Genomic DNA, 15,791 nt, shown 5'->3' with positions numbered 1-15,791 from the left:
GTGGAGATTCTGCATGGTGCATCTAAAATATCTGTGTATTGATGCGTTATTAAAACAGCTTTATTGTGACTAATTAAACGTACTGGATTGTGAAATAGTATTTCTCAATAGTTCAAAACTTTGTAAAATTTAAAATAGTGCCAGCATATTCTTTTAATACTATAGTGGCCCTGTCACAGGTTTCATAGTAACCTGAGGCTACTAGAACAAATACAAGTATGCATGTGTGTGTGTCTGTGTCTCTGTGTCTGTGTGCGTGGCTTAGTGGCATGTCAGCGCAATCATAACTCTAAGTGCTAACTAAGTTTAGTGATAACAAAGGCATAAAAACAAAGATAAAATTAAAAAGGTGAGCAAACTCCTTAAAATACAAAGTCTAATTTTAATTAAAAAACTCTTGTTAAACATTCAAGACCTTCTCTGCTGGAATGCTATCACAGGATGAATCCCAGGGTTAAAAGGCTGATTCCAGTAATCACCTCTTACAACATGCAGGGGAAACATTTCACATTCCTCAACCCTATACATAAAGCCTATTCTAAATCTCTTGTTATGTATATCTATATTTTTTGTAATTCCTAGTACATGATTTATCAATTTTTTAAATTTTTATTCATAGCTGTAATTTTTTACAGAATATTGTTAGCTGGATTTTGCCTACATGACTTCAGTCTGTTGATAGCATAAAATTTCATAGAATCTATAAAAAAGATGCTGATGTATGTGTTGACAATTACTAATAAATAATCTCAATAATAAGACTTAATGGCACCTTTGGATTAATTTCTCACTGGCTGATGAAGTTTGGACTGTTCTAGAAGAATTACAATTGATTGGTAAAGATCACAGGACAAATTCAAGGCAAAATGATTAGTAAGATCTGCCATGGGGATATATTGTGAAACATGGTCATGATGGACAGTCTATATAAGGAGCAAACTGAGCAATTAGATTCATTCCGCTTTTGGAGTCATCCTTATTTTTTGTGTTCCTGTTGTAAGTCTGCAGACATGTTTTAAGTTATACTTAGATAATTTTCAAGCGGAAAACATTTATTTGGACTGTTCAGTGGAAATAGAAAGTGCTCATTATTTGGACATTAATAATATTCTAAAATTGGGATGAATTACTGTAAGGAGTTCTTTAAAACACCATCTTGACATTGTCATGATTCTCAGAGGACCAGTACATTTCCAGTTTTTAAATATGTATGGAACTTTCTTTTTTTTACTTTCATAGAACTTATTCAGGATTATTTTGGATTCACAACATAATACTTAAAGTCCCTCTCACATTTTCATTTATAACATTGATAGTTAAACTATTTGTTAAATTTTACAAAGTTTTGTTTCATTCTGTTACTTAGTTTATGACTAATGAGTTGCAATGCTCTGTACCAGCTAGGTGAGTGTCAGGCCTATTCTACATGCCTGTATCAGCAGGTAGAATATCAAGCCTATTATATATTCCTGTACCAGCAGGTGAAACATCAAGCCTATTCTACATTCCTGTATTCCTGTACCAGCAGGTAGAACATCTAGCCTATTCTACATTCCTGTACCAGCCGGGGAACACCAAGCCTATTTTGCATCCATATACCAGCAGGTGGAACATCAAGCCTATTCTACATCCATATACCAGCAGGTGGAATATCAAGCCTATTCTACATTCCTGTACCATCAACAGGAACATCAAGCCTATTCTACATTCCTGTACCATCAAGAGGAACATCTAGCCTATTCTACATTCCTTTACCATCAACAGGAACATCAAGCCTATTCTACATTCTTGTACCATCAAGAGGAACATCAAGCCTATTCTACATTCCTGTACCATCAAGGGGGAACATAAAGCCTATTCTACATTCCTGTACCATCAAGAGGAACATCCAGCCTATTCTACATTCCTGTACATCAAGAGGAACATCAAGCCTATTCTACATTCCTGTACCATCAACAGGAACATCAAGCCTATTCTACATTCCTGTACCATCAAGAGGAACATCAAGCCTATTCTACATTCTTGTACCATCAAGAGGAACATCAAGCCTATTCTACATTCCTGTACCATCAACAGGAACATCAAGCCTATTCTACATTCCTGTACCAGCAAGAAGAACATCAAGCCTATTCTACATTCCTGTACCATCAAGGGGGAACATCAAGCCTATTCTACATTCCTGTACCATCAAGAGGAACATCTAGCCAATTCTACATTTCTGTACCAGCAAGAGGAACATCAAGCCTATTCTACATTCCTGTACCATCAAGGGGGAACATTATGCTTATTCTACATTCTTGTACCATCAAGGGGGAACATAAAGCCTATTCTACACTCCTGTACCATCAAAGGGGAACGTAAAGCCTATTCTATATTCCTGTACCAGCAAGAGGAACATCAAGCCTATTCCACATTCATGTACCAGCAGGGGAAACTTCAAGCTTATTCTACATTCCTTTACAAGCATGGGGTAACATAAAGCAAATTCTAGCTTCCTGTACCAGCAAGGGGGAACATACAGCCTATTCTACATTCCTGTACCATCAAGAGGAACATCTAGCCTATTCTACATTCCTGTACCATCAACAGGAACATCAAGCCTATTCTACATTCTTGTACCATCAAGAGGAACATCAAGCCTATTCAACATTCCTGTACCATCAACAGGAACATCAAGCCTATTCAACATTCCTGTACCATCAACAGGAACATCAAGCCTATTCTACATTCCTGTACCAGCAAGAGGAACATCAAGCCTATTCTACATTCCTGTACCATCAAGGTGGAACATCAAGCCTATTCTACATTCCTGTACCATCAAGAGAAACATCAAGCCTATTCTACATTCCTGTACCATCAAGGGGGAACATAAAGCCTATTCTACATTCATGTACCATCAAGAGGAACATCTAGCCTATTCTACATTTCTGTACCAGCAAGAGGAACATCAAGCCTATTCTACATTCCTGTACCATCAAGGGGGAACATTACGCTTATTCTACATTCTTGTACCATCAAGGGGGAACATAAAGCCTATTCTACACTCCTGTACCATCAAAGGGGAACGTAAAGCCTATTCTATATTCCTGTACCAGCAAGAGGAACATCAAGCCTATTCTACATTCATGTACCAGCAGGGGAAACTTCAAGCTTATTCTACATTCCTTTACAAGCATGGGGTAACATAAAGCAAATTCTAGCTTCCTGTACCAGCAAGGGGGAACATACAGCCTATTCTACATTCCTGTACCATCAAGAGGAACATCTAGCCTATTCTACATTCCTGTACCATCAACAGGAACATCAAGCCTATTCTACATTCTTGTACCATCAAGAGGAACATCAAGCCTATTCAACATTCCTGTACCATCAAGAGGAACATCAAGCCTATTCTACATTCCTGTACCATCAACAGGAACATCAAGCCTATTCTACATTCCTGTACCAGCAAGAGGAACATCTAGCCTATTCTACATTCCTGTACCTTCAAGGTGGAACATCAAGCCTATTCTACATTCCTGTACCATCAAGAGAAACATCAAGCCTATTCTACATTCCTGTACCATCAACAGGAACATCAAGCCTATTCTACATTCCTGTACCATCAAGGGGGAACATCAAGCCTATTCTACATTCATGTACCATCAAGAGGAACATCTAGCCTATTCTACATTTCCGTACCAGCAAGAGGAACATCAAGCCTATTCTACACTCCTGTACCATCAAAGGGGAATGTAAAGCCTATTCTATATTCCTGTACCAGCAAGAGGAACATCAAGCCTATTCTACATTCATGTACCAGCAGGGGAAACTTCAAGCTTATTCTACATTCCTTTATAAGCATGGGGTAACATAAAGCAAATTCTAGCTTCCTGTACCAGCAAGGGGGAACATACAGCCTATTCTACATTCCTGTACCAGCAGGGGGGAACATCAAGCCTATTCAACATTCCTGTACCAGGAAGAGGAACATAAAGCCTATTCTACATTCCTGTACCAGCCTGGGAAAACCAAGCCTATTTTGCATCCATATACCAGCAGGTGGAACATCAAGCCTATTCTACATCCATATACCAGCAGGTGGAACATCAAGCCTATTCTACATTCCTGTAGCAGCAGGTTGAACATCAAGCCTATTCTACATTCCTGTAGCAGCAGGTGGAACATCAAGCCTATTCTACATTCCTGTAGCAGCAGGTGGAACATCAAGCCTATTCTACATTCCTGTAGCAGCAGGTGGAACATCAAGCCTATTCTATATTCCTGTACCAGCAGGTGGAACATCAAGCCTATTCTATATTCCTGTACCAGCAGGGGGAACATCAAGCCTATTCTACATTCCTGTACCAGCAGGGGAAACTTCAAGCTTATTCTACATTCCTTTACAAGCATGGGGTAACATAAAGCAAATTCTAGCTTCCTGTACCAGCAAGGGAGAACATCCAGCCTATTCTACATTCCTGTACCAGCAGGGGGAACCTATACATGTAAGTGGGTTAATTATAAAAACTAATATTTGCTGATTGTGCAATGCCTATAAGTTGGGTCCATTTGCAAGCAGCATATATCCTAATCTGTTGTCACAAACAGCACCAACATACCTGGGTCTATGTTGTTTTTCATTCTTATTAATCTTGACAAACTGTATAGAACCAGACCTGCATGCACCTTAAACAATATCAGATCTGGATAAATGTAGTTTCTATTTGGATCTGACTTGAATGCAGTTCGACATGGTATAAAATTTGAGACAAACTGACATAAACAAGAGATAGGTTAGAATGTAAAATCAATAATGTCATAACCATTTGTCTTCACATTTAATTATGTAATCTTTCCTTTTCTCATGTGATTGGTGTATCATTGGCAATTGGTGTGTCCATGGTAATTGGTGTATACATGGTAATTGGTTTGTCCTTGGTAATTGGTGTATCCATGGTAATTGATGTGTCCATGGTAATTAGTGCATCCAAGGTAATTGGTGTATCCATGGCAATTGATGTGTCCATGATAAGCGGTGTATCCAAGGTAATTGGTGTGTCCATGTTAATTGGTGTATACAAGGTAATTGGTGTGTCCATGGTTATTGGTCTATCCATGGTAATTGGTGTGTTGATGGTACATCAAAATCTCTTACAGATCTTCTTGAGCCTTTCTTGACATGCCATATATACTCACTTATAAGACAAGTCCAACTGCAAAACTGCACAGACCCAGATCTGCTGTAACATTATGTGCCAGCAGGTCTGGGTATGTGCAATTTGTAAGGAGTTATCAGTAGAGAAAACAACATAGACCCTGATCTGCAGGCACATTATGCTATGGCAGATCAGGGTCTATCTTGTTTGCAATTGGACTTAGCTTATAAGTCAGTATATATGGCATCATGATCTATATTTTAATCCTACACCAATTAGTACTTATCATTGTTTTAAGTTGATCTCCCACCCATGTTAAGTTTTCAGAACCATCCTTGTTTTCAAAAATTCTTTTATCATGGATAGAATTTGTGATTAAATTTAATTTTAAAAAAGGATTGTATGACAACAGAAATAGTGTAAGAGGAATATACTTTGAATGTTTATAAAATAGGTTTTCATTATAACTTTTTCACCATGAAAATACCAACCTGAAATGTTTTTCTGCTTGCCAAAATGCTCCACAATGACTTTTTGATCTTCTGTTTCTAAGGGTTCTGCCAAATGAATTACCTGAAAGGAGAAAACAAAATGTATTTCATTGAGAACCAAAAAATTCCAAAAAATTTTTACTATATTTTATATATGTACAATATAACTTCTCCAAAATAAGCATACATTTTGGACTTTTTTAAATTGAGATTATGATTGTAATGCAATAATTTTATTTTTATAAACAAACAATTCCAATATTATTTGTATCAGCCATTACCCTTTGACTATACATCCTGAACATGTGACTATACAGCCTCATCATGTGACTACACAGGCATGATCCTGCAACCTTTACATCCTGGTCATGTAACTATTTAACCATGATCATGCAATTATACACTTGATCATGTGACCATACAGCCTGATCATGTGATAATAGTCTGATCATATGACTATACAGCCATGATTATGTGACTATACAGTCTGATCATGTGACTATACAGCCATGATTATGTGACTATATGGTTTGATCATGTGATTATACAGCCATGATTATGTGACTATACAGTCTGATCATATGACTATACAGCCATGATTATGTGACTATACAGCATAGTTATAAGACAGTACCGGGTAAGCATTTATCTGTTTCAATTGAAATTAATGCTGGAGGTTTATTTTAATTATATCAAAAAGATGTATGAATGTTAATAGATTTTCATTCTTTTCATTGATTAGTCCTTGAAATACGTTATGAGAAAATAAAATCAAATGATGAATATATACAGTAAAACCAGCTAATATAAGGCACTAAAAGGGTTAAACACTGTCCTCTGTAAGTAGATGCATTTTGGGTTCAAATGAAAAATATTTTAATAACAAGGATTCATAACAGAATCCATCACATGCTTTTGTATTGGACATCTCATTACATGCATTTGTATTGGACATCTCATTACATGCATTTGTATTGGACATCTCATCACATGCATTTGTATTGGACATCTCATCACATTCTTTTGTATTGGACATCTCATTACATGCATTTGTATTGGACATCTCATCACATGCATTTGTATTGGACATCTCATTACATGCATTTGTATTGGACATCTCATTACATGCATTTGTAAGGGACATCTCATTACATGCATTTGTATTGGACATCTCATTACATGCATTTGTAAGGGACATCTCATTACATGCATTTGTAAGGGACATCTCATTACATGCATTTGTAAGGAACATCTCATTACAGGCATGAGTTTGTAATAGGGAAATTTTATCACCTGCAGTAAGCATTAGTGAGGGACAGGGAATTACTATTACATGCATTAGTGTGAGATAGGGACATCTCATCATTTGCATTGGATTGGGAGATTTCACTAAATGTATTAGTGTGGGATAGGGACATTTCATCACATGTATTGCTGTGGGATATGGAAATCTCATTACATGTGTTATTGTGGGATAGGGAAATCTCATCATATGCATTAGTGTGGGATAGGAGATCTCATTATATGCACTACTCTGTGATGGGGAGATCTCATTACATATATTAGTGTGGGATAGGGAAATCTCATCATATGCATTAGTGTGGGATAGGTAGATCTCAACACATTTATGGGTGTGGGATAGGGAGATCTCATTGCATGCATTAGTGTGTGATATGGAAATCTCATCACATGCATTAGTGTGGGATAGGAGATCTCATCATATGCATTAATCTGTGAGAGGCAGATCTCATTACATGTATTAGTGTGGGATAGGAAATATTATCATATGCATTAGTATGGGATATGGAAATCTCATCATATGCATTAGTGTGTTTTAGGGAGATATCATAATATGCAATCTATAGTTTCACCTCACACCACCAGCAGTTTGTACTCCCCACTGACTTTAAAAACAAAAGGTATCACGGATCCAAAAAGTGCACAAAACTTAATCATTTTATTTATTGATTTATAATTTCAAAACTTAATTGTCACCAACTGGTCTGTAGCATTGTCATCTTCAAGTTTCCAACCTAATGAAAGTTTTCAATGTGATAGAGAAAACTGTCATTTTTCCAGCTGAGTCTATTTTCAGTGAAGAGGTGGATGCAAGACCTTCATATGCATGGAAAATGAACACTATTTCATCTGCATCCAATATATGCAATGATTAATTCTAATATTTCCACAAAAAAAAACTAACTTTGAAAAATGGGGTAAAAATATGTTCTTACATTTAAATTATTGATCTATCAGGAGCTTACAAAGCTGCAACACTCCTGTTGCTTGAAAAGCAGACTCACCCACACAACTATGGATGACATGTTAGTGTTGAAGTTCTGTTAGGTTTGAAATGTGAAGAAGGTGACAATTTTATGGACTGCTTGATGGCAATCCAGTTAAACATTATAAATCAATGAATGAAATGAGTAAATTATGTTCACTTTTTATATTCTTGTTTCTGTGGCTTTACAGTCAGCAAGAAGTACAGACTGCTGGTGGTGTAGGTTACAACTTGTAGTGTGAGATAGTGAAATCTTATCATTTATTTTTGTGTAGAATAAGGAAATCACATCACATGCATTAGAGTAGCATAGGAAATTCTATCCAAGGGTCAGAATTTGAACTAAGAAATGATGCTTTGCAGGATAATTTGTCAACAAATTCTAACCCCAAGGATAAGTTTTCCCTATCCTACACCAATACATATGATGAGATTTCCCTATTAGCTGCCAATATATGAGATTTCCCTATCTCACACCAATGCATATGATGAGATTTCTCTATCCCACACCAATGACCAATACATATGATGAGATTTTCCTACCCCACACCAAAATAAATGATGAGATTTCCGTATTCTGCACTGACCAAACCAATCACCAATACATATATAGAGATTTCAGTATCCCACAAGAATACAAATGATGAGATTTCTGTATCCTGCACCAAAACAAATGAGATTTCCCTATCTCACACCAATATATATAAAGAGATTTCCCAATCCCATACTAACAAAGTAATGAGATTTCCTTATCATACACAATAAATATAATGAGGTCATTATCTTTCTCTCATTTCTAATTAGAAGTCAGATCAAAGGGCTAGCAAAGGGCTAGTAAAGGGCTAGTAAAAATAGTTGTGAATCATTGGCATGGCTCTCACAATAGAAAGACTATGTTACTAGATAGTGAAACAAAACTTTTGTTGTAATTATTTTTTTAATATTTAAAATGTAGACAAAACTTTTATTGTAATTGTCTTTTCAATATATAAAATGTAAATATAACTTTTGTTATAATTGTTATTTTAATATGTAAAATTTGGACATAAAATTTGTTGTAATTGTTTTTTTCAATATTAAAATTTTAATTTTTATTGTCTATTCAAGAATTAAAATGCAAACAAAAATTTTGTTCTAATTGTTTCTTCAATATTTTAAATGAAGATAACAATTTTGTTGTATTGTCATTTAAAATGCAGACAAAACGTTTGTTGTAATTGTTTTTCAATATTCAAAAAACATACAAACATTTTACTGTAATTGTTCTTGTAATATTTTTAAAAAACATAGATTTTATTTTAATTATTCTCGTAATACTTAAAAAGCAAACAAAAACTTGTTATAATTGTTTTTTTCATCCAATATTAAAATGATGAGAAAAGTTACATGAATATTACATATACTCATGTATAAGTCAGGTCCAACAACACAGACCCTGATCTGCCATCACATAGTGTACTGGCAGATCAAGTTTGTGTTATTAATTAGATCTAGCAAACTGTACAGACCCAGATCTGCTGGTGCATTAAGCAATGGCAGATCTAGGTCTGTGCAGTTTGCAGTTTGACTCAACTTATACGCAAATATATACGGTACATAACATCATCAGAAAAATGATATCATCAATAAAATGACTAAGTGTACTTCTTTGAGATATCCCAAATACATTTCTCACATGGGCCAGCTGCATCATGAATTTATCGAAATGAGAGAAAAATATATTTCTTTTTGAGTAAGTGTTCTTTGTGGGTAAGTTTTCTTTATGGGTAAGTGTTCTTTTTGTAGGTTTCTCTGAACATATCTACACATGCTGTCCTCCTACAATGGGAACCCAAGTTAAAGAAAGCACAAATCATGAAGATACCTATATATACATGCTGCATGTGTTGTTGCTATGGGAACCCAAGTAAATCAGAAAAATGATCATGAACGTACCTATATTTACATCAGATAATAAATCATCATCATTTTCAATGTCATTATCATCATCTGTGTCTTTTCCATCTTTTATTTGTTTCATTTTCCTGGCTGCTGCTTTTCTACGTGCTGAAAATGGCAGAAGAAGAAACAATCAATAGAAATTACACTGTTAATTGACAATTCATGCTAGCAGAACATAAACGTTTACAATCATGGAGCACTTAACAACTTAATTACACCTTAATTATTAACTCTGCATTATTTACAGTTCTCCTTTACAACATGGTTCTCCAAAACATGATTTCAAAAACAGTATTAACCCAGTGACCAACATAAAGAAATGTTAAAAACTACGTCATAAACTTATGGTACATATACAAAATACTGTCAGACTCAAATACACTGTATCACCAAATATTTTGTGCAATAATGTTTCATTCAAGAAACAAAGGTATTTGGATCAATTTTGTCATATTAGTCACTTTTGGTTTCTTTCAATTGGTTTTAAATTATTTTGAAGTTGTCCTGTATCAATGATATTCAATAATGATGTTGGAAGTCAAACACCAGCATGGTTTCATGGGGCAGCAGCAGAAGGCAAACTATTTCTGACTCTGTTGGCTGTCGCAATTATGCCATATAGGGCATGTTTGATGTCTGGAAAAGCTATACATTAATGTAATGTAAGCTATCCATAAAAGCAGGGGTGTAGTGTTGCATCAATGTCTGGGAATGGTATTCCCTTACTTTTCTGCAAGTTCTGTGCTGCTTGTTCAGTATTCAGTAGAACTAACATCACAGAACCTGATCTGCTGGTGCATTATGCAATGGCAGATCAGGGTCTGTGTTGTTTTTCAGATGGATCTGACTTGTATGCAGGTAGATATGGTAAACACAAGGATAGGTGGTAGGTCTAAATTACAGTAATCACACATTTTTAGAAAGGTGACATATTGAATTAAGCAAAAAAATATAATTTTGCTTAAGTTTTAGGTATTGGCAATTTATTTTGATGAAACTGATGTATATGATTTAAACACTAATGACTTTCCAGCCAGATGGCTTTGGAGGTTTGTAAATGAGTTTACATAATCATTATTATCACTGTAATGCAATCTTAATTGTTTGATCACATGCTGCATCACAAAATCCTGATAAGGATAAAATTCAAAGCATCGAGTCATAATCCAGGTAATGACAGTAAGATATGATCTAGCAACGAAGACCATTTAGATAATTATATTTTTGTTATATATCTATCAAATTTCAGATAATATAATATATTCAATAATCATATTGTACTGTGTATGTCGCTAATACCAGTGAGTGAGCACAGATTTTTTAATATATCGTTGTGAATAAAGTGCTCTCATTAACATTGTGTGTATAATTTAAATTCAATTAAGCATGACAAAAATTATTTATCAGAATTTTTAAAGTTATGCATATAAAACTTTAGCTGATGTAGCAGAAATTAACAGTATCAACAAATCCCCAAATTATCATTCTTGCCCTACAGCGAATTGTTACAATTTGATGTTGATAATATGACAAAATGTAATACTCACTAAACTTAAGTAACACTAAAATATTGTGATTTGCAATACTCTACATCAATATATATTCAGGACAGAAAAAAAAGTAATTATAAAATTTAGTGATAATTCCTTGTATGTGTTTGAACATTTGAAACAGAAAACAAAAATAATTATTAAATTTCATGAGAATATTTTGTATACAGGTGAATAAATGTTATGGTTGGGTTGATAAAGGTTGCTATTTTATGGACAGCAACAGAAGTAGGTCAATTAGTGTCAAGGTAATCAGTCTAAATTGTCCTCCATAAGGACACACTACAATATCCATCTGATTTGAATCTTTTGGCTCATGACAACATAATAGACACTGAGCCACTTTGGCTCTGAAAATATTATTAAAATTGTTTTTTGTATCACTTGACTATATCCATATGCTTATATTTCATTAGGTAATAATCAATGTTTATTGGGCATTGAAATGTATCTCTAAAGAATAAACAGTGATACTCTCCCTTGCAGCTACCATAATTAGTCCTGAAAAGTGATCTCCCTTAACCTGATTTCTAGATTTTGCATGTCCAATTTAGGACCATTAGTGACTGTTTACTCTGACATAGACCAGTATTTGATTATGGTGATAGTTTGATATGATTTATGCCAATATTAATGATTTGGGCAATTGTTTACTCTCACATACATCAGTATTACTGATTTTGGTTTACTAGGATACACACAATATTGCTGATAACCATTTGTGATCATTTTTCATTAAGATGAGATAAGATAAGAATTCTTTATTTCAGACTACAAAGTCCATACCTCTAAATTAAAATATAAAGCAAAAACATTGTAAACATAAAAGAACATATATATCATACATACAAGTCTACAGATACATCTACAACAATTAATTGTGCCATGCATTGTTAAGAATGAAATTAAATATCACATTAAAAGAGTAATTTATTCCATCTACTAATAATATGAGAATTTAAATGAATGTCATAGTTCCAAAGAGATTTCAATATACAGTTCTTACTATTAGATATTCTTGTCATCATTGAAAATGCATACATTCTCATTAACATTTGCAATTTGTAGATTACAATCAATGAATGAAATGTGTGACAAACCATTCTCCATTTGTTTTGGTAGAAAATCCATTCAGTTCAGTTTGAATGATGTGATAAACTAAACCTCATCACATTGTAATTCATTTTTGTATGAAAAGTTTTTTCTGTAAAATAAAGTGCTTAAACTGTTATATCCTAGGCAGAAAATTTTATTAGTTTTGCTAAAGCTGAATGTTAATTGTACATTGCACATTTCCACATGACCAGCATAGATTAGTCTTACCTTCCTTGTATTGTGTACACTTAATTTGTTTTTCCAAAATTGAAGAGTAACACTCTTCAAAGGCATGTAATGAACGTTAATAATCTTTTGATTGAGAATTTTAAAATGTACATTTACTGAACACAAGTACAATCTTTTGCATATAGCTGTATGGTTACATGTGATCAATTATTTTATAATTTGAGTAAAAAATGTTTTTTAATTTCCAATCTGCATTTGGAATGAAATATCTCTTACAAAAGCAGTACTTCTAGTTTATTGGCCAAGTGTCTGTTTGTTTGCAAGATCTCTGTTCAGATGTGTAAATGTTAAAATATTCTAAATAATATACACTATTTTTTATTTCACAGACATGGTGGATCTCTACCACATTATTTTAAAACTGTATTTTGCAATCTGCCTTCAATTTTTATTTCTTTTATCTTTACATTATTCTCTGTTACATCAAAATATGTTCACAAGATACTTTATAGATTGATCAATTTTGTACACACCTTCTATAATTTTCAACTTTTCTTCATCTGTTGTTCTTTCTTCAGTAAGAATAACTTCTTCTGGAAAGGAAATAAAAAACAAATTGTTTTTAAATAATGAAATACAATTAGGTCAGCCAGTAATAATTTAGTCTTTTGAGGAGCTTCTTTCAATTATTCGTCTCATTGAACCAGGGTCTTGCATGGCTCCATAGGAAGGTCTGCCATACAAGGGTCTGATAATCTGCTTTGCTGAATGCTGTTGATAATAAAAAGTGCATTAGTCAAAACTGAAATAACCATAACTACAAAGATATTTCTTGCTATCTCACAATTTATTCATAAATACCAGTAATTTTGCGATACCTAAATTAAACCAAAACTCTACCTGAAGCTTCGGACTATATTACTCTCTTTCACTTTCCAAACAGATGCCGATGCAGGAAACATTTCCCAATCAGCCAATAAAGATGTCCATGTTTTCATGAAATACAATGTCATCTCACCATAATAATGACATGCTTTACATCATCTCATCTCATTAGCTAACCCAATCACCTGTCCAAATTTTTTGAAAGCCTCATTCTGGTGTTAAAAGGAAAATGCAGTTTTATTACCAGTCCCTCACAGGACAGAGATCTGACACAAACTACATGCAAAAGCTTGACCGATTGACACTATATCATTGGAAAATGTTGCACAGATGTTTTTAATTTTTCCAGTACTCAGACATCTGTGATGTGAAACAAATGCATAAAGAATAATCATGGGACAAACAGTTTGTCCCTTATATGTACATGCCATTTAAATTCATTGTGGATTTTCTTGCAAGTTCTCTGTATTTAAATATAAACAGTTGGGTCATTTTTCTCCACTAGTGAAAAAATTACTGAGGGGTAGCAACTGGCTTGGGTAAATGCAATTTTTAAGTCAATTCATTCAAACACTAGTTGCAGTATTTGTTCATAGCAAACAAGTAAAGAAAGTAAAATTATAGATGAAATGTGTTCAACTGTCATAAAGTTTGTAGAGTAGATGACAGATCTGTGCAGTAAGAGTGGACAACTGGGACATGACTGCCTGCTGTCCACCACGCTCTTCACAGCTCATAATGGAACAAGACTGCCTGCTGTCAACCATGCTCCTCACAGCTTATAATGAGAAAGACTGCCTGCTGTCCACCATGCTCCTCACAGCTCATACTGGGACAATGCCTGCTGTCCACCATGCTCCTCACAGCTCATACTGACTGCCTGCTGTCCACCATGCTCTTCACAACTTATACTTTTATTGAGATGACTTTCTGCTGTAAGACTGTTTTGACTCCTGTATCATCTAAACCTTAGTATGTTGTCTCAGTGAATTATTACCCAAGCATATTGATTCCTTTTTACTTCACGTGTCTCATATTGAAATCTATTCTATAACAAGGGTAAGAGAACCAGACTGTATATGGGTACTCCAGTGCACTTCATTGTGGCTTTATATGTATGTTATGATGCCTGCCAATTGTGCTACTTAATGCAACATCATCAACCTTGTGTTCCATCACTGCAAGTAAAGGATTCCTTACTATTTCTACCTCGATACAATGTGTTTGGCAAAATCTTTCCAGTCTGCACTTAAGGCACTTTAGCGATATGATCCCAGCATATGCAATCTAAATTGAGTGTAATGCAGTTGGGACAGTGTATTGGTTAGTGCAGGTATCAACCTACACAAAGGCAATATCCCACTGTAATGAGCAGACCTACCACATGAGTCCTTATATATAGTATGCTTTAGGGATTTCATTGGAATTTCCCAAAAAATATTTTACTAACAGATGTCATTTTTATAGGTTAGTGTATTTATAATAAATAAATCCCATCGTTTTCTTGATTTCGATGAAATCTTAACAATAATCCAATATATATTTGTTATCACATACAAACAGTAGGGGGACAGAGGGGATGGGATACATATTTGTTATCACATACAAACAGTAGGGGCCAGACAGAGAGGCTTAAAGCATCAGTTGAACCATATTAAATAAAAAATATGTGAGAAACAGAAAAGTTAGCCATTCCAAAGTAAACAAACCACTCTCTTTACTAAATGGAACCAGTGTAGTAAACTTTTTGGATCTGTCCATGTATTTAGTAGAACTCCCTGTCAAGTCTTTAAGCATTTGCAGTCAAGGACTCCTAATCTGGTTAGAAATCCCAGGTCCAAGTCTGAGAAACTGGAGTCCATTATTGGAAATATAAATTTAAATTTTAATGATGATACATATTACCTTATGGTTTAGTTTTTATCTTACTTTTTGGGATACAGAATTCTTTATTCCTACAGTTATCAGTCCATGAGATGCATGATCTGAGAACATTAGGGGTCCAAGACTGGCATTTGTTTCTTCATCCAGGTTGCAGTTAATGGAACTCTGCTACTTAGTACCAATAAAAGAGTTGCCTTTGTAACATTGTAACCTGTTTATCAATAAAACTTGCCTTTGTAAAATTTTAACCTATTTATCAGTAAAACTTGCCTTTGTAACAGTGTAACCTATTTACAAGTAAAACTTGCCTTTGTAACACTGTAACCTGTTTATC

The 15,791-nt window shown here is 34.4% G+C and overlaps 1 protein-coding gene across 1 annotated transcript in view; it reads right to left on the bottom strand.

The window, feature by feature from the left end:
• The window catches only part of LOC149780003 (voltage-dependent calcium channel type A subunit alpha-1-like), a 384,117-nt gene that overhangs the window by 182,460 nt on the left and 185,866 nt on the right, over positions 1-15,791 (bottom strand). Inside the window, exons 12-14 of the mRNA XM_089937395.1 lie at positions 13,222-13,281; positions 9,849-9,959; positions 5,630-5,711 (exon numbers count right to left, since the gene is read on the bottom strand). Coding sequence (XP_089793521.1) covers positions 5,630-5,711; positions 9,849-9,959; positions 13,222-13,281 — 253 coding nt within the window. The remainder of the gene's footprint in view (positions 1-5,629; positions 5,712-9,848; positions 9,960-13,221; positions 13,282-15,791) is intronic.

This window comes from Sinohyriopsis cumingii, chromosome 16 (assembly GCF_028554795.1).
Source record: "Sinohyriopsis cumingii isolate HCF-2022 chromosome 16, ASM2855479v2, whole genome shotgun sequence".
In the NCBI taxonomy this organism is placed as follows: Eukaryota; Metazoa; Mollusca; class Bivalvia; order Unionida; family Unionidae; genus Sinohyriopsis; species Sinohyriopsis cumingii.
This window is presented reverse-complemented; position numbering and strand designations above follow the sequence as displayed.